This window comes from Pelophylax lessonae (genome assembly GCF_965119305.1).
Source record: "Pelophylax lessonae genome assembly, chromosome: 4".
NCBI classification, from domain to species: domain Eukaryota; kingdom Metazoa; phylum Chordata; class Amphibia; order Anura; family Ranidae; genus Pelophylax; species Pelophylax lessonae.
This window is the reverse complement of record NC_138771.1, coordinates 143,490,549-143,517,186: the sequence shown is the minus strand read 5'-3', so window position 1 is coordinate 143,517,186 and position 26,638 is coordinate 143,490,549. Positions and strand designations below refer to the sequence as shown.

Here is a 26,638-nt window from a genome sequence, read left to right as displayed (position 1 = left end):
ACATCTTCCAATGAGGACATGGTGATCTGGGGGAGGTCCCTATGGCATTCCTTTAAGTTGCAGGGATTTCCTCTTACTTCCTAGTTTGGTTAAGTGGCAGAAAGTGAAGGGAAATCTCCCCAATGGTACACAAATGCCAAAAACTGAAAAATAAAGAAAAAAAATGACAGGAATTATAACTCATCCTAACTCTATCCAAAATGAAAAAAAGGTTTTGCCTTTATTTCTACCTAATACAGTAGATTATGCATCATTTTCTAATGTAGCACATATGCAGTACAAAAATTGCAAAATTAGCCACAGCATGTATCATACTAATGCTGGCTATACACGGATTGAATTTCAGGAGGTTCATCAAAATTCAATCCATGGGTGACCCTGTTGGCATTCTCCCGCCTGACATCCTTTGATCAGAAAAATGAAGAAGCCAGGCCGAAAAATTGGCAACTGAGTAGTGGCTGCATCCAATCAGATTTGCAGTCAGTGTTCAGGTATTCTGAAAGCTGCAGGTGCCAACCAGAATACAATAGCTGTCAGGGGGGATTCCTCCATCCAATCCAAACAGGAATTGATAGATTTCTCTTGTTCAGCACATGAGGCTGAATGAGAGAAATCTTACAGTGTATGGCCAGCTTAAGGAGACCTCCAGAAGAAGACTACCAGAGAAACAGAAGATCGCAATAATCACCAGAGCAGCTGAGCATAAGTGACAAATAAATGGACACTGATTGAAATATCTGATCACTTTTGGGTTTTTAAGTCATGAGTGTTAAAATGATAATTCAAATTGGAAACCTTTGAAAAGAATAATGATGCTTATCATTACTAAACTATGACCAACCCCAAACCTTTCATGTGCATAGAAGCACACAGACCCATAACTGGCCTCTCTTGTACATGGACAAGCCAGGTGCCAGCCATAGTAGTCCGTCTCCACTCTCCATTGAGAACATAAAAGAATGTCAGCCGCACTCCACTTAGCTTTAGTATTTTCTAATAATCAAAAAATTTACTGCATACAGTGATATCTCCATTAAAAATCAGCCTTTCCTGACATGTTTTGCCACTCCTATCCTTGTGAGCAAGCCAGGAGTTGTGAAACGTTTCAAGGAAGGCTGGTTTTTGGGTGGAGATATCGCTGTACACAGTCAATTTATTGATTATTAAAAATACTGCAAGAGCTAAGTGGAGTGCAGCTGACATTCTTTTATACTTTCATATGCACATTCACACATACATTTCCTTCTATCCAAACACATGCAGGATCCAATTATGGACCATGAGGGAAGAAAGGTGAGGTATATCGATAGCTGATAGACCAGAGGGAGTAAATCTAGGAAGAGAAGTAACTATTTGTGGACTAGTGGGGCATTGAAGAGGGGAACTTGTTCATCATGGGGGGGGGGGGGGATTGGGTGGAAGAGAGGCCCTGACCATGGAATATGGGGGGGGGGGGTGGAGAAGATAAAGTAGGGGCTGACTGGGAAAGGAAGAAGACACTCAAATGTGAGTACTGGGGAGAATGTAGATGAGCTGATAGAAAATCCGAGGGAAAAGGTACTAGATAATGTAATGAATCCCGTGAGTTAAGTTACCAACAAATACTGTATATATTGTACAATGTTGACTTGAACTATAGGGGTAGAAGTGGCAATGAATAGGAGTGGTTACTGGCAGAAAATGTACATTTTCCGAGCATGCCTGGTCTTGGTCTTCCAATTTATTTTTGGACAGATACTGTACTGATTTAACAAAAATCGTACAATCTTATTTTGTACAAGAAAAATGTTCGTGTTTGTCCCTTCGGATAATTTTGCATGAACTGTCATGATCAACTCTTGAAAGCTGTGTACTAAGGATCAGATTATCATACAATCGCTCCAAAAGCAGTATTTTGCTTCTGATTTTCCCATCGTGTGTACTAGTCTTAACCTCCCTGGCGGTAATCCCGAGCGTGACTCGGGGTTGATTTTTCATATCAGGAGCGGTAACCACGCTCGGGGTGGATGTGCAGATAGCGCAGCGGTGTTCTCTTACCTTCTCCTGGCGATCCAGCGATGATCTCTCATTGCTGTGACCGCCAGCCGAGATCCCCGTCCCTCTCCGTCGGTCTCCGTCGGTGTGATCACTTCCTAGTTCCGTTCCCTGCAGCAGCAATGCTGCATGGGAGCGGAACTAGGGAGGGAAATTCAAAAAAAAAAGTTGCACAAAACACAAACACAGTACACATTTTATATTATATATATTATATGCATATATATATGCATATATATATATATATATATATGCATATATATATATATATATATATATATGCATATATATATATATTATATGCATATATATATATATATATATATATATATGCATATATATATATATGCATATATATATATGTATATATATATATATATATATATGCATATATTTATATATATATATATATGTGTATATAGGTATATATATATATATATATATATATATATATATATATGCGCACACACACACACACATATATATATATAAATACCTATATACACATATATATATATATATAAAATTATATTATTGATTCGATCATAATTCATGCGTTATATATATATTATATATATATATATATATATATATATATATATATAGACACACATATATATATACACACATATATATATATATAATATATAACGCATGAATTATAATCTAATCAATAATATAATTTTATTATATATATTATATATTATATAATAAAATTATATTATTGATTCGATTATAATTCATGCGTTTGTGTTTTAAATTTATCACATCTGGGATGTCTACTAGAGTCTTGTTTTGGTCAGATTTAAGTCAGTAATTACTAAGAATTGTAGGCCTATAATACATAATGTCAAATTTCCATGAAAAGAATTGTACCGCTTTTGGTATGTTATTCCTGACAGAATCATACCGCCAGGGAGGTTAAGGATGTGGATATACTACTTTTACTGAAAAAAAGAAAACCTCTGCCATGGTCTTGACACTGATAAATGAACAGCATGTGTATGTGCTGGGGCCCCAACATGTCAAGCATGTGATTTCCTACTACATTTAATCTCTTTTTATAATACACATTGTGAATGGTCTGAAATCCACCAGCCCTGTGGGCAACCTGTCAGGGCTGTGAATCTTCGTGTATTGGGACCAGCTGTTTGAGGCCAATAGCTCAGATCAGGACTCACACTGAGCATTCAAAGGAAACACTGGCAGAATCCCCAGTGAAGAGGGAATTTCATCAGCTTTAAATACTGTATATATAGATTAGGGAGGATAGCATACAATAGGATGTAGCAAGGTTATAGAAAAGATTCTAGATGTCTTCTACCAAAAAACTGGAGGAATCCCAACTGGCATATTTTTCTGACTGATAGTACTGGCAACCAAAGAGAATACTGTTAGCAAGGGGTTGGTCTAAAATAAAACCATTAAAGTGAGTGCAGCCAGAATTTTGGGTGATTCATGTCAAAGACTCCTTAGAAGCACTATCTCCAGGAACACATTTGCATACTTGATAATTGTCCTTCATTTCCAGGAACAGTACTGGCTGTTAAGTGATTGCCCCACAACTATTTTCCTCTGGGAAGATTTTTTGATTTTTAGGAATGGAAAATTGTGGTGTATGCCACAGTTCTCCGAGGTATGGTAAATACAATTGCAATTAGTAACTATTAAGTTTTCTTTTACAAAGTATATTTATGGGCAAGCGGTATTCAAAGGAGCATTCAATAAAACAAATGAAAATGTGAGATTTCTTTTTAAATTTCCACGGGTTTTAAATTATATACATAACACATTGAGTATTATCCTTGTATTATAGTAAATGGGGTACAACACTGCTGTAAGATTATATCATTCTAGAGAAAAGTCTGATTTTTTAAATATCAAAACATTTATAGTAACAGCATGCATATCTAAGCCATAACTACCCCACATTCAACTTTTCCTTATAGGAATTGTTGCCATATTTGGGCCATGATGCTTTGTCTTGTTTATCATCTGGACCTATACACAAGCTTCCTCACTGGGACCGATACACTTATGTTTGAGCTTTCTGATTGGAAATTACTATTCATTTGTGTGTTACTTTCCATGGAACACAGTAATCCCAAGATGGTTGGCAGTTTGTCATAAATGTATAAGTAAATATACATTTTAAGGCTAAGCATGGGGAATGACAGGTATGTCTTGATAAAGTGGTAATAATGTCAGCTACTCTGTTCTCCCTAGAACTTATACTCCCCTACATACCTTTGTGGGCATTCTTTTGTTGATTAATACAGTGTGGCTTACAATATCTTCTGAATGTTGTTAAAGAATTGTAAAAATGAGTACGGAGTTTGTGTGTGTAAACCCTAACTCTATTTTAGTATGGTTGGCATCATGTATTACTGTATGCAGTTTAATAAAACTAAATCATTTTTGTGAATCTGTTGCAAAAGATCAAACCAGTAACAACACTTCCAGTTGCAAGCTGACAAAGATAAGCTTGCCATGCAAGCTGCTTCAGTTGGCTGATGGGTTGCCTATCTGATCTATCAAATAGCCAGCCCAATGGCCAACAGAAGGAAGTTGCACAGAATGCCGACAGTGATGTAAGGCACTGACTTAGTGTTGTCAGCTTGAAACAGACAATGCTCTTACTGGCAGGATCCCCAGTAAAGAAAGCTAGCAATTGATTCACAAAAATAATTTGCTTAAGAAAACGGTATAAAACGGTATGCTAAACATACTGAAGAATAATCAGATCTAGGGTTTATAAACACTTTAACTGCTTTATGTTAAATATGTTTTGGTTTACAATGTTAAAGCATCCATTTAATCAGAGTCTAATTAGCTATGAGCATTTTGCAAAAGTTCCCTTTTCATTTTTGAATTGCTACTATTCTTCTTTGGTTTATTCAGCTTAAAAGGTGAATGCCGTTACTGCAACCATTTTTCTCCTTATAGGAAGGACTTGGATTTGGAAGATGCGATCCCTCCCGTGCTATCTGCACCTTTCAGGAGGATTTCCAGGAATTTGAAATGATTGATGAGGAAGAAGATGAAGAGGAAGAGGAAGAAGAGGAGGAACACCAGCCTCAAGAAGACATCAAACAAGATGAGTCGCCTCCTTCACCAAGTCCTTCACCTCTTCCACCTGAAGATTTACTGAAAAACAGGCCATGCACTCTGAGACTTAGTGCCCCTAGAACCCAGGTGAGGTTACAAATATGTGATGTATAGGATCAAAAGGTTATAATAAAGCCAGGAAGACATATGGATATGGTTAGCAGTGTCTTTACATTTAGATGTTAGGATTATAATATACTGCATATTGACACTACATATGAACTGTAAATCCTGTATAGTATCCAGATTTATTTTGGGATTGCAATTCTAGTGTATGTTTAGTCTGTTTTTCATAATACTGGTTCTAAATAAAAGCAAATTAACAGAGTTCTAGCACTTTTAAATTCCCAGGGTTTCGTTGCTGGTATTTTCTTGGTGCAAAAACTGGCTGTCGCAGAAACAATTTTGGCTTTATGCTTAACAAAAAGAAGCCAATACAAGTGCTTCAAGCCATTTAAGTAAGAATCAACCAGCAGATTAGCAGGGATCTAAAAAAAAAAAAAAAAGACATTTCCACGTTTCAGAATGGCTCATCTACAAAAAGGGTCTTCCAGTTTTTCCACTAAAAGGGACAAGCTGGTTAATTGCCTCTGCGATATTAGGGAATTAATATATTCAAGGGAGTTGATTTATTTAAAACATTTCTTATAAATAATGACTGTTCTAAAACGAATCCATGCTGTACAGGCCTGTTTTAGTATAATGGAGTCAGGTAGATAAAGATGTTTTCTCTCTTTAAAAAAATAAACCATTCCTCCATATGGTGACTATTGGTGAAGTTCTGTTCCCAAAAGATGTCATTTCAGCTCAATTAATGTTATACTAGCAGTTACCATTTTTTAACTATAGTCAATTTTATTCATATCACTTAATGTTAACAGCATGAGATCACCGTGTCATTATTTACATTTGAAGTGGTATTCCTTAAAAACCTGCTCTTATGGAGAATCCAGTATGGAGCCAGTGACACTGTCATTCCCCTGGTGGATTCTCCGAAGGACTATAATGCACTCAGAGATGAAAAGAGGAAGTTCAGCTCAAAGCATTGCGTTGGAAGTCACTGGTCAAGGAAATGAGGAGAAATCTCCAAATGGGTACATAGAAAAACAAACCTGGCAGCAGGATCAAACACTTTCCCACTTTAGTTAAAAATAAAGACAAAAGGTTTTGACTGCAGTTGAGATTTAGTTTCACAAGATGACCTGATAAAAATAGGTAGTGCTATTTAGAATATATAATCTTACAATACTACTTAAAGTTTGCTATAGCAAAGTAGCAGAAATAATTTAGCAGCAGCATATAAGACTGGTAGCAATAATAGCAGTAATATAAATACACAGACTTATTTAAGACCATGGGCATTAAGGACAGCCCTTTAAAACTGGGGTGTTGATCCTGTTATTGTAACATGTTCACATATTTCAGTAAAGAAATCCTTTCTTGTAAAGTAGCTGGGGTATACCTAGAATGCTCCATGCATTACCCTTGCTGTACCCACTCTGGCAAGTGTAACCATTGGGTTCCAGTAGTGACTTTGACAGCAAGATTCCAGTCTGTGTTACAGGAGCGCTAAAGTGGCTGCTGTGTGATTGAACTGTGTTACTGCTGTTTTTCTCTGCATTTATAAATGCAGTGTAACAATATTGTTACAGAGTATTTTGTTGTAGCACTTTTACGTAGGCTGAACTTCTGGTTGCAGCAGGAAGTGAAACATCTTTCAGCGGTATTACTACCACTGCTAAATATGATAGCTTCCTGCTCAGGTCATTTGGTTGTAAGGGAGCCGGTAGCATCCTAACAACCAATGATTTGTACCTGCCCAGTCAATTCAGCTCTCAGTCTGTGATTCCTACATACCCATTGCTACTTGAACATTCCTTTGTAACTCTTACTACGTGAATAAGTAATGAGTACCCCTACACATTCATTCACAGAAAAAAATGTAAATGGAAAATAAGACAAACGCTTTTTGACAAGTCCTTTAATTAAAATAAAACACCCAAAAATTTAAACACCCCTATATCCCACAATTTAAATCCATTGTCAATCACAGCGTTCAGAAATGCAGATCCTTGTCAAGCATGATGTACAACGCCACTCCTGATGTCTTCTTGCCACAAATGACTGCTCCTGTTCCCAGATGCAGAATGTAAACAATGGGGTGAGGTATCCCCGGGGATGTCATTGACAAGTATAGGGTATTCATTTTTAAAGGCAGCTTTGGAATTCCAATAAGCTCCCCACAACCCCCAGGCCAGGATTGTGGGAAAGGGACCTTGTCCTCATCAAAATGAGGACAAAGTGCTCTACTAGAAGGATGCCCCTGACAAGGGACCCTCCCTGTGCTGAGTGCATTTGGCTCAGTATGGTTCAGGATGGGAAGGGCGCACAATTGTCTACCTCCTTTCCCACTTTTCTAGCCAGCCAAGCTCCATGCTTGAATAAGGACCCGCTTTGTATTTTATAGAGGGAACCATATGTCAATTTTTTCCTTTTTGCGTGAGGTTCCATATTTACAAACAGAATAAAACAGCCGTTTTTTTTCTTTGTAAATGTAAATTTTACTTTAAGGCTGGGTTTACACTTATGCGAATTGGATGCGGGTTTCCCCCCAATTCACATGACAGGAGATTGTGACTGGCTTTTAATGGAGCCGGTTCACACATCTCGAGGGCGGCTGCAAAGTGGATTGCACAGGGGTCCTGTGCGCCTTTGGCTCTGTTTCAGGCCCGAATTCAGGCAAAAATTTGGCCATGATTCATCCCTGAAACTGAGAACAGGGACGCACCAGACCCCTGCTGTCAGTCACATCCGTTTCAGGTGTGAACCCAGCCTAAAGGTTGTATGCATCATACATTGTACAGATGTGCCACTTCATAGACAGGTAAGGGGATTCCTCTGGCATGTTATTTAAAGGAAGTTTGCATTTTTATTTATCCTTTATGCATTATTAAAATTGCTGCTTCCCATCAAACTAAATTTTAATAAAATATTGTGCTTTGGAACATGTTCCTCAGCTCAGTTTCCAGTTCCCCTGTTTAAATTCACAATCCCTTGTCTATTAGCCTAGAAATGGCTAGTACTGTTTTCTAACATTGACTTTAAAGGGGTTCAAATTTTTCACCAAAACCTTTACGTTTGTGAATGTTCCCTGAATCCAAACCCTGAGCATTTGACTCGTCACTACCTATAAGCAGAACAAAGGTAAGTCCTTTCACCTGCTCATAAAGTAGTTTTCTCTCTTTTTTTTATATTTTAAATGTTAACCCCCTCCCATCCGCGCTACAGCCTATATACGGCTGCAGCGCGGACTCGAATTTTCGGGAGGCCGTTTTTAAACGGCCTCCAGTGACACGCCCCCCCGCGCGCTCCCGCGAGCGCGCATCGGGGAGAATCTGTGTCGGCCGTGTCCCTTGGACACGGCCGATCACAGATCGTGGTGAATGGCCAATCACAGCGGCCATTCACCACGTGATCAAGCCGTCCAATGAGAGATGATCTCATATGTAAACATATGAGATCATCTCTCATCGCCGGCACTCCTTCCTCACACAGACACTGCAGTGTGAGGAAGGAGGGGGAGCCAACAGCCGCTGGGGACACAGACAAATGTAATCAGGGCACTGATCACCAGTGCCCTGATTACTGAAGGTAAAAAAAACACACACATTGCCCCCCCATCAGTGCCCGCCATCAGTGCCCCCATCAATGCCCACAATCAGTGCCCATAGTGCTGCCAGTCAGTGCCCATCAGTGCCTGCTCTTCTAGGCACTGATGAGCACTGACTGGCAGCACTATGGGCACTGAGTGTGGGCACTGATGGTGCTGCCCATCAGTGCTCATCAGTGCCGCCCATCAGTGCTCATCAGTGCCACCCGTCAGTGTCCATCAATGCCATCCGCCAGTGCCCATCAGTGCCGCCTATCAGTGCCCATCAGTGCCGCCCATCAGTGCCACCTCTCAGTGCCCAGCAGTGCCGCCTCTCAGTGCCCAGCAGTGCCACCTCTCAGTGCCCAGCAGTGCTGCCTATCAGTGCCGCCTATCAGTGCCGCCTATCAATGCCGCCTATCAGTGCTCATCAGTGCGGCATATTAGTACCTCCTCATCAGTGCCCATAAGTGCCACCTCATCAGTGCCCATAAGTGCCACCTCATCAGTGCCCATAAGTGCAGCCTATCAGTGCCCATAAGTGCAGCCTATCAGTGCCCATCAGTGCCGCCTCATCAGCGCACATCAGTGAGGGAGAAAAATTTATTTTCAAAATTTCCTCGCAGAAAATAAGAAAAACTTTTTTTTTTTTTCAAAATTTTCTGTCTTTTTTCTTTTTTTTTGTAAAAAATCAAAAACCCAGAGATGATTAAATACCACCAAAAGAAAGCTCTGTTTGTGTGAAAAAAATGATAAAAATTTCATATGGGTACAGTGTAGCATGACCGCGCAATTGTCATTCAAAGTGTGAGAGCGCTGAAAGCTGAAAATTGGCCTGGATGGGAAGGGTGTTTAAGTGCACAGAAGGCAAGTGGTTAATGTGTAAAAGAAAGGTAATCTCTAAAAGCTGTGCCCCCCCTCCCAAAAAAGTCAGGGAGAAGGAGAAGGACTCTTCACCAGTATAGTGTTCTCCAACTTAGCACATCTTGTTTTACACTGTGTTTCTGTGTGGAGGCGGCCATCTTGGTAAAAGCAGGGTTTTGCTTCCTTGTGTCAGAGTTTTCAGAAAAGGTAACAGTGAGCAACACAATAGTGACATCACCAAATATCACTCCAGTCAGCACATCTTCTAATGCTACAGATATACATATATGGACTGATGGCACAGGAGTGCCTAGGCATACAAAGTATGTAGAAAGCCTAGAGGTAGTGGGTTACCATAATCCCAAACTGGTTTTAGAGAAAAAAACCCCTTGTATTGGTGGGACTTTAGAAGTAACAATAAAGTGTTTTAAAGAAATTATACATCTAAAATTGATAGGATTTATTTTGATTCAAATATTAGAATTTTTAACACATGATAATGTCAATCAATGTTTCATAAAATGTTGGAACATATAACTGCATCAAAGATTACATAACATTCACAAGTTCATCATTTCCATAAATATATAATATCAACATGATACTGTGAGAGGAGTGTGATCACATGAAAAGGATACAGCAGTTTTCTGAGGGAATAGGGAGGGCGGGGGCAGTTATAAGGCAGGAGCAAGGCTGAGGGGGGTTGAGCGCGGAGAAGGGGAAGGAAGGAAAGTTATTATTAGGGAAAGGGATGATATGAGATGAAAAAAAGGAGAGAGGGGTGTTAGGAGAAGGGAGAAAAGGAAAAGCTGCTAGAAAAGGGATGGAAAACCCTGAAGGAGGGGTGGCAGTAGACAGTATCTCAGTGAGTGCAGGATGCAAAGAGAGCTTTACCTTCTTCTGAGAATGTGAACATATTCCAATGAATCCATGTTTTGGAGTAAGCCTCATGTCTTCCATCTTGTTCACTTCCTCAACTTTCAAAAAGAAAATCCTCACATTTAAATGCTACTTTATTCATTTATTTATTTATTTACTTAATAACCCGTAACCATAATAGCCCAAAATAACAAACTCCCCCCCCTCTCTCTTTAGCCCATTTTTTTCTTTTCTTTTACTTTTACTTTATTTCTTTACTTCACTTGTAAACAGTTTGACCATGCTTTGCTCAATATTGTTCTTGTTTTTGTTTCGGTATAAGTGCAACAAATATTTAAATAAAATTTAAACATTTGATCTATATTTAAAGCGGAGCCCCACCCAAAAAGGGAAGTTCCACTTTTCGGCTTCCTCCCCCACTCCTGGTAAAGAGAGGGCACTTTTGGGGAGCGGTAGGAAGCAGCTACCTGATTTGGATTTCACCTAGGCCAGGAGTCCTCAAACTACGGCCCTCCAGCTGTCACAGAACTACACATCCCATGAGGCATTGTAAAACTCTGACATTTACAGACATGACTAGGCATGATGGGAATTGTAGTTCCTGAACAACTGGAGGGCCATAGTTTGAGGACCCCTGACCTAGGCGATCGAAAGCAGAAGTTCTCCTCCCTCCCGGCAGTCTTCTGGGACATGTGACAGGTCCCAGAAGGCGACAGAACCATTCACAATGCACAGCACGGCTCGGGCATGCGCATTGGGCACCCAGCTGTAAAGCCGCAAGCTGTCACAGCTGGGTGCCCACAGTTAATATGTCAGCGCCGGGGACAGATAACAGGAGATGAAAATGGCTGGGGTGAGCACACCGCTGGAACATGGGACAGGTAAGTGGCTGTTTATTAAAAGTTAGCAGTTACAGTTTATGCAATTTTTACACAGGAGACTGGAGCTCCTTTTTAAGAAGAATTCTAGGTACGGAAATTGTTACATAATTACAATCATCCAGCTTGAACCATTGTAATTATGCAAATACCATAGAAGCTGGAAATTACTGTAGTAGACACTGCTACTGCAGTGATCTCAAATAGCTTCTGGGTCCAATGCTAAGTGGCTGCCCAGCTGATTTCTGAACACAGGGGGTCTGGACAAGGGCGCCATTCAGAGACTGCAAAGCACTATCTGATTGGACAAGGTGGAGAGCATGACGTCACTTCCTCACCTCTCCACCTTATCCCATCAGAGACTACTTTGCATTCATTGAGAAAACTCAAAGTGATCTCTGAATGGTGCTCACACCAAATGGCCAATTTCCAAGCTAGACAATGTAACTATGTAAAAAAATTACATAATTGGAATTCTTCTTTAGCATCCTGGTCAACCTGTTTTTTTTTTTTTTTTTTTTACCCTTTGGCTTTCAAACATGTAGAAACCACCAAAAAAGCCTTGTTGTCCCTTACCCCAAAAAATATTTGCAAATATTAAGAGCATTGCAGAGCTTTTGGTTATAGTTGCAACAGTTTGCTACTTATGTTAGAGTTTCAGCAATATTCACTGATATTATTGTCAGTCACATGTCTAACAACCATTTCACTCAGAGAGAGAAAAGGAATGAGACCATGCAAAATAAATAATGCATTCCTAAACAGCTGACCAGTAAAGTAATTAAGGAAATGTTTAAATTAATAATTAATTATTCTTTTTATTAATTAATTAAATAATACATTTTTATTACATCTATACCATTCCTTGTAGAATGATAGCAGTAGGACCATTCTGAACTTGTAAGTTTTAATTTAGTCCACATAAATTAACAGTACAGTAGTGCAATCTAAAAGCAGTAGAAGGAATATCACAGACCATCCATTATTCCAATATTACTAATATGATCTATTGCCAATGTGAAAAATGACTCCTGATTAGTAGCTTCCTAAAATAGTCATACGTGTTTAAGGAGTCTGAATAAACCATTTTATCATTCTTTCCAAGAACACAAACCATTTCCTTGTTTAGCTGAAAGATTTTGTGACCGTCACACGTTAATGTCATCTATGCAGTGAAACAAGGAGATAATGGACCTGCAGACATCAGATGATACAGACAGATACAACTGCATATTGTCAACATATTGATGAAAACAGATACTTTTAAATTAATTTAGGTAATATAAGCTTATGTATATTACCTGAGAAATTGCATAAAAATTAGGCATTTATGCATTCTATAAGATATTGCAGATTTCGTAGAAATTGAAGTATGAATTGCAAAATATGTTCACAAAGCTTACATAATACCTAGGCTAGAAACCAAAATTATACTTATAATGACTTTAGGACCAATAGCTATAAAAGCAGAGGCATTCCCTTAACAAAGATACATGGAAGAGAGGTAATTTATATTCTGAGATTATTAACTATATTTTTCCTTTATTGGCACTAATAATTTTATGACTACAAATGATTTGTCGGTAGGTAAAAACTCTGCTGAAATCTGATATGAAAGATTAATCTACTTTATTAGCAAAATAAATAATAATAATAATAACTCTGAATTGTTTTAAATCTAAGTCAGATGTAAGAAATATGATTTTCTAGGATGCTGCTTTCCCTTTCAGTAGATATTAAGAAATTGCAGAATGAACTGATGGCTTTGGGCAGGGTTTGACATCCCTTTTCAATTTTTGGATGATGATAAAAGGCATTAAATTTACCTAGTACAGAAGCCTTACTACCAAGCAGTGGTATTGCCTTATTAAGTAAGTCAAAGATTGACACACTCTCACACACCACTGCTATTCTGCGCAGTCTGGCGGGCGACAACCCTACTTCCTGATTCAACTTTGCAGCCTCCTAGGTCATTTCTTTACCTCTAGCTTGCCGACTGGAACAGAGCCAGATCATTCACAATGCAATCTAGGCTGGAGGCTTGTGCCCAGCTACAACCTACTTGCGTCTGTAATAAACATAATAAACAAGGACACTAGCTATGGGGTGTGCACCTGCCTGTCACTTCACAAAAGAGGATGCACTTGTATGCAGGTGGTGTCTGATGAGAATAGTGGCGAAACGTGGGTTGTCAGTAGTGATGGGCGAACGGTTCGGGTCGAACATCAGTTCAGCCCTGAACAGCGAAAACCTGAATTTGTGGGGCGCTCAATGGGATGTTCACCTGCTGAGCGCCCCACAATGTACTTAGCACTGCACAGTGCATTCTAAGCCCATATTGGCCCAATATGGACACTACGAATAGCTAGGTGTTAACGCGTGGGCTGGGAAGCTGGCCACAGCATCCTTAACAACAGGTAAGTCATCAGCTGTCAGCGAGCTTCGCCGCTGACAGCTGAATGAAAAAAAAAAAAAGCATTGCCGGAAATGCAAAAATGCGAAAAAAATGGTGTGGGGGTCCCCCCAATCTTTGGGTCTGGTATGGATTTTAAGGGGAACTCCACGCCAAAATTAAATGAAAAAAAGGAGCGAGGTTCCCCCCCCCAAAAAAAAAAATCTATACCAGACCCTTATTTAAGCATGCAGCGTGGCTGGCAGGAAAGAGGGGGGTAAACAAGCGAGTGGGGCAGCCACACCAAGGCACCTTGTCCCCATGTTGATGGGGACAAGGGCCTTTTCCCACAACCCTGGTCACACCTCCAGATACCCCACCAGATCCCTCCACTCTTATCACACCTTCCCCCCAGTTCCCCCACCCCATCCCTCCACTCTGAACAATCCTCCAGATACCCCACCAGATCCCTCCACTCTTATCACACCCCCCCCCCCCCAGTTTCTCCACCCCATTCCTCAAGTCTGATCACACCTCCAGATCCCCCCAGATTCCTCCACTCTGATCACACCTCCAGATACCCCACCAGATCCCTTCACTCCGATTACCCCCCCCAGATACCCCCCTCCCCATCACACGCAATCCCTCCACATCTAACCGGTCACCGGTCTTGCAGCACCAGGGACAGGAAGGTTAGCTGTGTCCCGTTGTACAGGCAGGAGAATAACTCCAGCAGGATCTCCAGTAGCAGGGAGCCTCCTCCACCCTGACCTCCTCCTGCACCCCCAGCCTGACCCCCCTGCACAGCGTGGTGCTCACTGCCTGCACACACTAGGGATTGGGATCGACCCACCGCTCCGTCCTTCTCTGCATGCTTGAATCCATTCTCCCTGTTTTCTTGGTGACAGCAGCTAAACAGCAGGTAAACTAAAACCTCCAGGCTTTGCCCTCTTTCCTACTGGGTGCAGTGTGGAAGTTTTAGTGTGTCTGCTGGGGGGACAGGTATTTTAAAAATCTAAATCCCCAGCAAGTGGCTGGGAATTTGGATTTTATCCTGACCCTCTCCCTCCTGCCACCCTAAGGCACCAGCTGCCCCCCCCCCACACACACACACACACACTCTCTACGCCACTGGATGAGACCATCCTTGCCAGTAGAGACAATGCATATGAGGTGGCTTCTTTGGAATGAAGAGTGGGGTGCCAAAGCTGCTATCTTTCCTAGAGCCCCAATTCCCTAATTTGTCTCTGTATTGGACAATGAGAATCAGCATCAACATACGACTGATTCATTGTCAAATGAGCAGGAAGTTGTAAGGAAACAATTTGAATTAAAATGCCTATACAAAGACATTTAGAAGCTCTGTATTAGTTTATAAATTTGTATATCTAAATATATGAATGTGATAGGTACAGTATGCAGTGTATTGGATTGAGATATTCTATTCTCTGAATCTCAGGACACACTTAACAACAACGGTGGATTCATTTCTCAGAGTGACAGCTGGGCAGATCCTGAGAGAAATGAGACCGGTGAGATCGTTAGACTCTTTGCATGTGTATCTATTGCTATTTTCTTGGTGTTCTTCATTTGTGTTGTTTTACTGCACCTTTATTATAGAGTGGAATCTTTCAGTCATCTTCAGATGGATTGATCATATTCCCTCTTTCTGTGATGATACATCTCTTCCCTAATACCATATCTTCTCTTGCTTTGACATATCTCTAGCTATTTGAAAAAACTGCAGTCTGCATGCTTGTCATTTCCACAAATTCTTTACCTATTTTTCATATCTCATTGTATATGTAGTGTTTCTCTATAAAAGTATATATTCATACATCTTCTTAAATCTACAGAACTGGTGTCCCATACACAGGTTACTCAGTGCGATGTTGACTCTCACAAAGAGGCTGACAGTGACAACAATGAAACAGAGCTGGAAAGGGAAGAAGACATTGATGTGTCTAGGTTAGCACCTGAAATCAATCACCATTCCAGCCATGTTGACTCATGGCATTCGGGTCCTGAGTTTAGGGTATCTACACCACCCCAAGAGAATGTGGAGGATCTGAGTCCTGATCAGAGAGAGAGCACAAGGGGTCATCCATCCAATTCCTCCAATGAAACTACATCTCCATCTTCAGATCCTGGTATTGAGGCAGATCTTACCAGTAGAAATCGATTTATGCCAGCTGGACACAGCATCCAGGATCTAAGCTCTCCTGGCTCTGATTCAGATATAGAAGGTGAAATAGAAGCAGCTTTTGCTTGTGAAGGTGGAAGGCTTGTGGGCAACATGATCTCATCAATATCAGAAACAGAGCTTGATTTGACTAGTGAGTCAAGCAGTGGACGGTCCTCTCACCTCACCAACTCCATCGAAGAGGCTAGTTCCCCAACTTCTGATCCAGAACCAGATCCCGTGGGAGAGGTAGGCCTTCAAAGTCTAAAAGACTCTATTTTACTTGACAAGGAAGATGAGAGAGGTCCTATAATGATGGAGCCTGAAGAAAAATACAGTACATGGCACATAAATGAAGAAAGTTTGGGCCAGGTGGAAGCTGATGAAAATAAAGAACGTAGCTTGGAAAGTATTCGAAGATCCTTTTACTTACCAGTTGGTCCCAAGTTAATGCCAGAGACAGAAGTAAACAGTGAGTATGACTCAGATTCTGAATCTGAAGCTGATCTGAGTGAAGATTCAGATTCCCCTTGGCTGCTTAGTAACCTGGTTAATAAGATGATTTCTGAAGGGTCATATCCTATAACCTGCCCAGATGAATGCCTTCAGAGGCAGACAAGCCCATCCTGTGATACTCTTTCTCCTGCCTCTGAGTTAGATCATGAGACTGTTGGGCAAGAGATAGATGCTGACCTTTCCACCCCCAATGATTCCCCTAAAGAAGTGGCCGAAGAGCAACAGAGCATAGAGCTGGTGGATATGGAGACACTGCAACACTCCCTAAGCCATCATGATAGAGAAGAAAGTGGTCCTGGTTTGTATGTCCTACATGATTCACGTGACACAGTTACTCCAATCTTTGAAGGACTTCCCCTCCATCTGGAAGGATTATCTCTTACAGCTAAATGTCGTTCTCAATCTCCAGGGCATCAAATTGAAAAGAAACCTTGGTCTAGGACAGAAGAAATTTTACAGGAACAAAGGGATGGCTGGGATATTGACCGTGACTTGGATTCTGGAATTCTGGAAGATAATGATCTTTGTGATGATCTCTGTCAAGAACTGGACCAAAATCAGCAAACAATGGACATTTCAACAGCTAAAACTAACCGTGGCTTTAACCTAGAATATTCTGTTGAAGATGATGAAGACATTCCTTACTACAGAAGCCTGAAGGGTTCTCCCTACCAGAATTGTGTGGAGGAAGAATCTTTTATGGAGAACCATACAGCTGAACCACGGCTTCTGGATGACTCTTTGGCTTATGATTCAATGAAATACACACTGGTGGTGGATGAGCACACTCAGCTGGAACTGGTTAGCCTTCAGAGATGTACTTCAATATTAAGTGATGGTAGTGACCTCCTGAGAGCTTGCGATAATTGTGATTTGGAGGAAGATGAATTTGGAGATGAAGTTGAAGTTCAAGAACACGAGTCTTCATCTGAAGACTCATCACCAGAGCCCAACATGCCTTTTTCCAAGAAGTTCCTCAATGTCTTTGTAAACAGCACATCACGGTCATCAAGTAAGTTTTTTTTTTTTTTTTTTTTTACATAGAAAAAATACTGCTGCCCAACTAAAGTACTTTCTATCCTTCACACTTTATTTCCTTCAGTTTTACTGTAGAGCTACGCATAAACCACCAGAAGCAGGCTACCAGTTCCCAGCAGAAACATCCAGTAGTACTGCTGTGGTGGTCCACTGGTCATTGTGCTGTTTATACAAAGAGGGAAAACCCCCAATGGGACTTTTTAGGTCTTAAATATTAGTTCAAATGCTAATAGAAACAATGAGGTGATAATCTTTATGTAAAAACTTGAATTTTATTTTACAAAGGTATAAAAGAGGAAAATGGGGAATAAAAAAGATGACATAAATATACAAGACAACATGTGGGTGGCTAGCCCTAAAATGACCTCATCATGTAAGTGCATAGGTACAAAAGCAAGGAAACATATGATAATAATGAATACACCCAATAATGAATACACCCATAGGGTGTATTCATTGTTATCATATGTTTCCTTGCTTTTGTAGCTATGCACTTATATGATGAGGTAATTTTAGGGCTAGCCACCCACATGTTGTCTTGTATATTTATGTCATCTTTTGTATTCCCCATTTTCCTCTTTTATACCTTTGTAACATAAAATTCAAGTTTTTACACAAAGATTATCACCTCATTGCTTCTATTAGCATTTGAACTACTATTTAAGACCTAAAAGTCCCATTGGGGGTTTTCCCTCTTTGTTTCTATGTTTCGGGATGCGGTCTTCCTAATTAACTCCATATCCCCCCAACCAGCCCTGTCTACATTGTGCTGTTTATATGTCTTGCAGATTTATTGAGCTAATGAAGCAAAATTAAGTGACTTTGCGCACAGTGAAGTGACCCATACTTGCAAATTTCTAACTTTGGTTTTCTTTAGTCAAATCAAATTAGGACACTTTTGCTACTTTATTAAAGCGACGCGTAGTGCTGAGGAAATACAATCAGACTTTAAATTTTCAGTTAAAAAGGTTTATGTTATGGCTTGGCAATATTAACCACTTAAGCCCCGGAAGATTTTACCCCCTTCCTGACCAGGGGGTTTTTTGCGATTTTTTACTGCGTGACTTTAACGGACAATTGCGCGGTCATGCGACGCTGTACCTAAACAAATTTCACGTCCTTTTTTTCCCACAAACAGAGCTTTCTTTTGGTGGTATTTGATCACCTGTGCGATTTTTTGATCATGCGCTATAAACAAAAAAAGAGCGTAAATTTTGCAAAAATAACAATATTTTTCACTTTTTTTTATATGAAATTCCCCCCAAAAAAATGTAAAAATCAAAATTTTTTAACATTTTCAGCCAATTTGTTTTATGCTACATATGTTTGGTAAAAAAAATCGCAAAAAGCGTATTTTGATTGGTTTGCGCAAAAGTTATCGCGTTTACTAACAAAGGGAAAGATTTTTGTCATTTTTGGTGTTTTTTTTTTAACGAGTAATGGCGGCAATCTGCGATTTTTTTTTGCGGTACTGCGACATTGCGGCGGACAGATCAGACCCTTGACTGACATTTTTGACACTTTTGGGGGTACCAGTGACATTACTGCAGTAATCAGTGCTATACATATGCACTGTTACTGTAAAAATGACACTGGCAGGGAAGGGGTTAACTGTATTGGACAGGGAGGGGTTAAGTGTGTCCTAGGGGCGTGATTCTAACTGTAGTGGGACATGGCTACTAGTGTAAAAACAGAGATCAACGGTTCTACATAGTAGAACCGTCTGATCTCCATTTTTACACAGGGGAGAATGACAGGCGGCTTGTTTACATAAGCCGCTCCGCCTTTCTCCTGCTCTACCGACGATCGTAGTGTGACCGGCGGACATCGGGTCACTCCGCCCGCACTCCTCCGTGAACGAGCCGAGGCGGGCACGCGCCTCAGTGGGTGCGCGCTCGCCCGCTATTGGCTCAAAACCCGGTGACAGGCGAGCGACGTAGACCTACGTCACTCTGCCTGGCCGGGGCTGACTGCCGCAGTAAATATACTGTGCGCAGTCGACAAGCGGTTAAAGCCAGCCTTCTGCTATAGCAGTTTTTAACCAGATGTGGAAATGTTATAACCTCTGTCAAGTTTTATAGTTGTCTGTGCTCTCATTGGATGTGGGGGTTCCTGAACTTCCTGTTTTTATGACATCCTGTGAAAAGTAATGTGAGGATGCAGAAGTCAGTAAAAATTTAACAAGTCTGCACTGCAAAAATAAAACCTGAAAAGGGTTCTAAACCTTGCCAGCACAATCCAAATCTAAAAAAAGTTTGTCCGGAGGTTGGTTTTGACCTTGCCTTTTGTGCAGTCTAAAGAAGATCTACAATTTTACATTTATGTTACAGTTCTGTCTCCTGTGGGACAAAGTGCATGTAGTACATTGTCCTATGTTGATCAGGCCTCATACCTATAGGTGACAGTAACGAGGGGCAAAGAACTTTGTCCCTTAGGGAGCGGAACTGTAACAAAACAATTATAATGATAGATCTCCTTTAAGTCCTGTCAACCTATACTTGCCAAGCCCCCACCTCTTTCTTCCAAGATTCAAAAGTTAGGTTGTAGAAGATTTTGATGTTACAGTAATTTTCTGGGATGATATAAGTTATTGAAGCCTATCACATGTAACTTAAATTATACCTAAAGGCAACATTTTTTTTTTCTTTTGGATGGAGTGGAGTGGAGGTGGATTAGAGCATCTGTCAGTTTTTATTGCTGTCTGTGACCCCGTTAAGGAGATTCACCCTCTCTATTTGTCCTGTTTACCATTATCATTAAATGTGAAAGTAAAAGAAAATCTCAAATTTTGGGTTGTCCCCAGAAAAATACTAGAGGGGAAATCTAATGGGGACACTAGTTCTGGTGACCTGGGGGTTCCCAAGGTATTCCCTTAATTTGCAGGGATTTCCTCTCACTTCCTGTTTGGTTATGGGACAGAAAGTGAAGGGAAATCTCCGCAATGGGACACAGATGGCAAAAATAAATCTGACAGGGTTTATTACCCTCCCTTACTGTTATTACCCTCCCTTACTGTATCCAAAACGAAAAAAAAAAAAGTTTTGCCTATAGTTCTACTTTAGCCGCTTCCATATCGGGCAAATTCCAGCATTCCTCTCTTACATGTAAAAGTCATCATTTTTTTGATAGAAAATTACTCAGAACCTCCAAACATTATATATATATATATATATATATATATATATATATATATATATATATATTTTAGCAGAGACCCTAAAGAATAAAATGGCGGTCATTGCAATTTTTTATGTCACACGGTATTTGCACAGCAATTTTTCAAACGTGTTTTTTTAAAAGTTAGCTCAATTTTTTTGTATAATTTGAAAGATGATGTTACGCTGAGGAAATAGATACTTAACATGTCACGCTATAAAATTGCACACACTCATGAAATGGTGTCAAACTTTGGTACTCAAATATTTTTATAGGCTACACTTTACAACTTTTTACAGGTTACCAGTTTAGAGTTACAGAGGAGGTCTTGTGCTAGAATTATTGCTCTCGCTCGAACGTTGCGGCGATACCTCACATGTGTGGTTCGAACATTGTTTACATATGCGGATGTGACCTATGTATGCATTCACTTATGCATGCGAGGATGGGGGGCACTTTCATTTTTTTTTTTTGATCACTCTCCTGCATAACATAATTTGTTTACTACTTAAATACAACTACTTAACTATTTGACGACCAGCCGTCATAGTTTTACTGTGGCAGGTCAGCTCTATTACGCAAAACTATGTACCTGTACGTCGCTTCGTGTAAAAGACAGTGGGGGCGCGCACTCGTACTGATTGGCTAGTGGGGGAGCCAATCAGCGGGTCCGGCGGGTCTACCCATGGAGACAAAACAGCGCTCTGGCTATGTAAACAAGGCAGACCGTCATTCTGTCACAGATGAACACAAAGATCCTGTGTTCCTACTATTTAGGAACACAGGTCTCTGTGTTCATCTGTTGAGTACATCCCCCACACAGTTAGAAAGCACTCACTAGGAGCACACTTAACCCTTTGATCGCCCCTGGTGTTAACCATTTCCCTGCCAGTGTCATTAGTATACTAACAGTGCATATTTTTAGCACTGATTACTGTAGTAATTACACTGGTCCCCTCAAAAGTGTCAGTCCGCCTCAATGTTGCAGTCCCGCTAAAAATCGCTGATTGCCGCCATTACTAGTAAAAAAAGAATAAAATAAATAAAAATGACATAAATCTATCCCCTAGTTTGTAGACGCGATAACGTTTGTGCAAACCAATCAATATATACTTATTGGGATTTTTTTTTACCAAAAATATATGACAGAGTACATATTGGCCTTAAATGATGAAAAAAGTTGATTTTTTAAATTTTTTTATTGGATATGATTTATAGCAGAAAGTAAAAAATCTATATTTTATTTTTTCCAGAATTGATGCCCTTTTTTTGTTATAGTGCAAAAAATAAATACTTCAGAGGTGATCAAATACCACCAAAATAAAGCTCTATTTTTGTGGAAAAAAGGACATCAATTTTATTGGGGTAACACATCACACGACCGCAAAATTGTCCATTAAATTAACGCAGTGTCGTATCGCAAAAAATGGCCTGGTCATTAAGGGGGTAAAACCTTCCAGTCCTTAAGTGGGTAATACCGGCATTTATTATGTAAACCTAAAACTGCTACAGGATTATTATAAAGACATCACTGCAGCAAGGATGGTAATGCCTGATTCCAGAAAGGGATTTGCCCACTTTTAGCATTACTTGCAGTGACTGGGCTACATTGGGTTTCGTTGTAAGTAATAACACATGCTTCCAACCATTGACTTTTATGGAGAAAATAAAGTATTACACTGCACATGTGCAGCACTGACGAGTGTTAGAGGCACAAGAATGGGCCTGAGGTTAGGCAGATGTCTTCCTGTCTATCATTCCTCATGAATCTCATAATGTTTGGGTCAATGTAAAAGGAGGCAAGAAATAACATTTCTTTTAATCTGTCTGTGAACTTGGCCTTACAGGTTTCTATTTCCCAAACCATGTTTTTTTGGGTGTTTTCCATAGGCACTGAATCATTTGGACTATTCTCATGTGTATTAAATGGAGAAGAGCGAGAACAGACACACCGAGCTGTTTTCAGGTGAGACAATCTTACTTTTAGTGGAAGTTTGGTCGTACAAGGAAACAACTGCCTAATGCTTTGTTATTTCAATTTTGGTCCTGCTAACATTTCTTTTACAAAATAATTTTATTGCAAACAAAATAATTGACACATTAGTGCAGCAATGAGATGGGTACATCAAACAAAGTATAAGAAAGGGTTCCCAACAGGGGGACACAAAAAGAATGTTGCATGAATTCCTAATACAGTGTGTCGTACTGATGAAAGTTCTGAGTCCATGCTGGAGAAAGCTCAATATTCCAAACTGAGCTGGGTGATGAATTATAACCTGAACACCGAAACGTATTGATGGAAGATACAAGGTTATGCAGCTTGTTGGAAACGAGTATTCATGTAAAGAAGTATATGGTATACTAACGAAGATATGTAGTCACTGTAACCATCTTCACCAGAACCACGCTCAGTGGTCCAGTAGGTTGTAAGAACTATTATGCATAAGCAGACAACTGAAGAGAAGACTCGAAAGAAGAAGGAGGAAAGAGAGAAAGAAAAAAGAAGAGAAAGAAGAAGTCGGGGAAGGACGGAAGGTCCTGCTAACATTTCAATCAAACTATAGGGCATGATGAGCTGGGTGTTTTTTTTTTTTGTGAACATGTCTCATTCCTACACTGTTCCAAATAAAAATATGGGTCAGCACTGTGTGGTACCTACAGGTAACTCCTCCTCTGTGTGTCCACTGATTCTGGTAGTAAAGCCCCGTACACACGTACCGATCGTCGGCCGACCGATCGGCCGTCTTTTGTCCCCGGGCTGTCGTGTCCGCTGAAAAGTGCAAAAGACTGCACATGAATTTTGTCTGCCGACTGCAGAAGTGATGTCATGTGATGGTTAACTTTCCCTGTGTTTTTTCTTTTCTGAGCATGCCCAGTCTTGCAAATCTGCTGTCTGTCGGCCGAATTCTGTACTGAGTGGCGAACAATCGGCCATTCTGGTGTCGGCATACAAAAATTTTAATGCTTGCACGACAGATTCTGTTCGGCCGAAAGTGCGCTGTCGGCTGTCGAAAGCATCATACTAACAAGCCGAAAATCGGCCAAACATTTTCTGCCAACAATCGGTACGTGTGTACGGGCTTTATATTCTAACTGCAGTGCGGATATGTCTCTTTTCAGAGCTATGCCTAATTGTCTTACAATGCCATAGCTGTATCAAAGGAATTTTTCTTGGATAGTGATGCACTGTGGGCAGAGGAAACTGAATCTGCCATTAACCTCTCTTGTTTGGTCTAATTTATTCTGTTAAAAGCACCATTAAAGTGTTTTTTTTTTAACATCTGATTGATAAAATAATATCTGTTGACCCTACCAAAAACCTTGCCAGCTGATAACTTCCTGTGTTTTCTACCCCTGCTGCAATCTGATCAGCTACATTGTTACTAACTTTCTCTGAGACCTAAAAAAAACATTCTCCTCTGTTATGGAGAAGAGGAAAAGGGTAGGTGTTCAGTAATCCTAATATACTTTGTCTGCCAGGGTGACAATGCTGCTCCTCAATACATACAGTACAGTTTGTAAGTATTGCCCCCCCTAGGAAAGGATAGGATCCCCAGATGAACGTAAAGTAAAAAAAAGGGTAAAAAATGTAAACAAATGCAGTCACCACAAGTAAGAACTGGTAGGCTGCAATATATTCGTTTTTGGTTCTTGGGTTTAAAGGAGAAGTAAAGCCAAAGCTTGTTTGTCTATACTTCCCCTGTGGGTCACAGGAGTGCAGTTTGTTCTGCACTCCTGTGATCTGTTCTCAGCAAACAGGGGGCTGAAGCCTGCTGTCAGCCGACGTTACAGAGCCGGTTCACCCGCCTCAGCCTCTCAGCGAGAGACATTCAGCAGCTTTCTGCTCAGGGAGCTGTGAGAACCGAGCGATCTGCAGTGTTAGATTGCTCGGTTCTCAGTGTTTGAGGAGCTGGGGGACAGATGCAGCATGGGACTGATGCTGCATCCACCTAGGTAAGTATGATCCTTAAAAAAAAAAAAGAAAAAAAAACATACATCTCTTTTAAATACGCTTTGAAAACATGTATAATTTATGAGGTAATCTGCAGGTCCACATTTTTATGACTTTTTTTTTTGGTTTTAAGTACTGGTAGTCTGGTACTGGAAGTTTCTTAGCAAGATGCTTCCAGTGCAGTGAATACTGTAACTGCTCAGTTTTTTACTAACTACTAGTATCCCCTGCACTAAAGCACCCTCTAATATTTATCCATCCACTCAATGAACATTTAATACCTTATCATTAACATGAGCCTTTAGTTTCCTTACCACCTAATTGTTAAAGTGGAACTAAAGTCCATGATACTTACCTTTGCTTTAATGGTTCAGTGTCCAGCATCTTCTACCCGACTTCTTCAAGGTGCTAGGCTGTGGCCTTCTTCATTGGCCCGCACACGATGATGTCTCTTCTGCGCATGCATAGGTGTTCAGTCATACCAGCACACAAGATCTGTGCCAGAATGTACACTAAGCTGCACTTGTTTAGGCATTGAACAGTGGGCAGAGAAAAGGCAGTGTACAGTGGGTATAGAAAAGAATCACTCCCACCCCCCTTTAAAATATTCACATTTTGTTGCTTTGCAGCCTGAAATTAGAGGTCTCTTGGTAGCCTCTCTGACCAGTGGTAGCCTCTCCTCTTAGCTCCTTCATCCAGTTTGGAGTGACATCCTGATCCAGGGAGGGTCTGTTTTGTACCAAATCCCTCCCACTTCTTAATAATAGACTTCACTGTGCTTCTAGGTGTTGATAAAACATTTGAAATTTTTTGGTATCCATCTCCTGACTTGTGCCTATCCAAAACTTTATCCTGGAGATCTTTTGACAGTGCCTTGCCACCCATAGTTGATTGTTTGCTTCAGTTGCAAAACTAGGGACTGAAATGCTCCAGGAAAGCTCTTTTCATGCTGAGCTAATCAAAATGACCACAGCTGATCACATTTGAAAGTCTAATGGCTTTGTGTGCCATTGAGAAGGTGATTAGCTACATCTGATTGAGTTTACACGTTATTTTTTTTGAGGGGGTGATACTTTTTCCAACTCAGTGGCGGTTGTGCCAGTTCAAAAAGATCCCCTTTTGGGCTGAACGACATGCCTTCCACATTTCAGAAGACAATTAAACTCTGAGTTGGGGACATAAACCTGGATATTATCCTGATCTATCTAGATGATGTAGTGTTGTTTTCTTCCACATTTAAAAAACCCTCTTACACACTTAAATGCTGTGTTGGCCTGGCTATACTAGAATGAGCTTAAACCCAAGTCATCTATTTAAATGTGAGATTGAGTTCTTAGGACAATATCACCTCTAGATAAGACGTACTCCCAATCCTGAAAAAGTAATATTAATACAGTAAGGAGGCCCCCAACGACCATGACTTTCTGGGGCTGGCAGGATATCATAAGCATCTCATCAAAAACCACAAACCAGGGAAGCGCATGCCCCAGTGCAATGGACTTCTTTATTGATCAAAGATAAAATGACACATAAATGCACTCACATGCTCCCAGAATAACACCAAGCTCATCACACAAGTTCTGTGAAAATCCACCTCCAAAGCTTCTGTATGGACACAACTGGATGTAATCCACTTGGCTATGACTCCTCACCTTGTGCCTGTGTGTTGTAAGAAAGAGAGAAGAGCAGAGAGCCAACCGCAACAGCGGAATATGTTTGACAGCCGCTGGGAATATGGAGGATCGGCAATAATTCAATAGAGCAGCGTGCACCTGAAGGAGACTGTGTGGTTGCTATAGTTTTGGTAGAGGTGCTGTTAGAAATCACCGGGCCCTGTACAGCCTACCTAATGGGGCCCCCTTTGACTCCGCCCTTATCCCCATCCTGCCCCTTGCCACTCTCCTGACCCTGCCTCAAAAACAAAATGCAGATGTATAATAATATAGAATACGCATTTAAATAACAAGGTCCCCAAATGTAAAAAATATTT

General features: G+C 40.4%; 1 protein-coding gene across 1 annotated transcript in view; it reads left to right on the top strand.

Annotated features, from left to right (window-relative positions):
• MAPK8IP2 (mitogen-activated protein kinase 8 interacting protein 2) overlaps positions 1–26,638 on the top strand; it is a 108,122-nt gene that overhangs the window by 56,762 nt on the left and 24,722 nt on the right. Inside the window, exons 3-6 of the mRNA XM_082255280.1 lie at positions 4,981–5,229; positions 15,264–15,336; positions 15,661–17,514; positions 22,587–22,662. Coding sequence (XP_082111406.1) covers positions 4,981–5,229; positions 15,264–15,336; positions 15,661–17,514; positions 22,587–22,662 — 2,252 coding nt within the window. The remainder of the gene's footprint in view (positions 1–4,980; positions 5,230–15,263; positions 15,337–15,660; positions 17,515–22,586; positions 22,663–26,638) is intronic.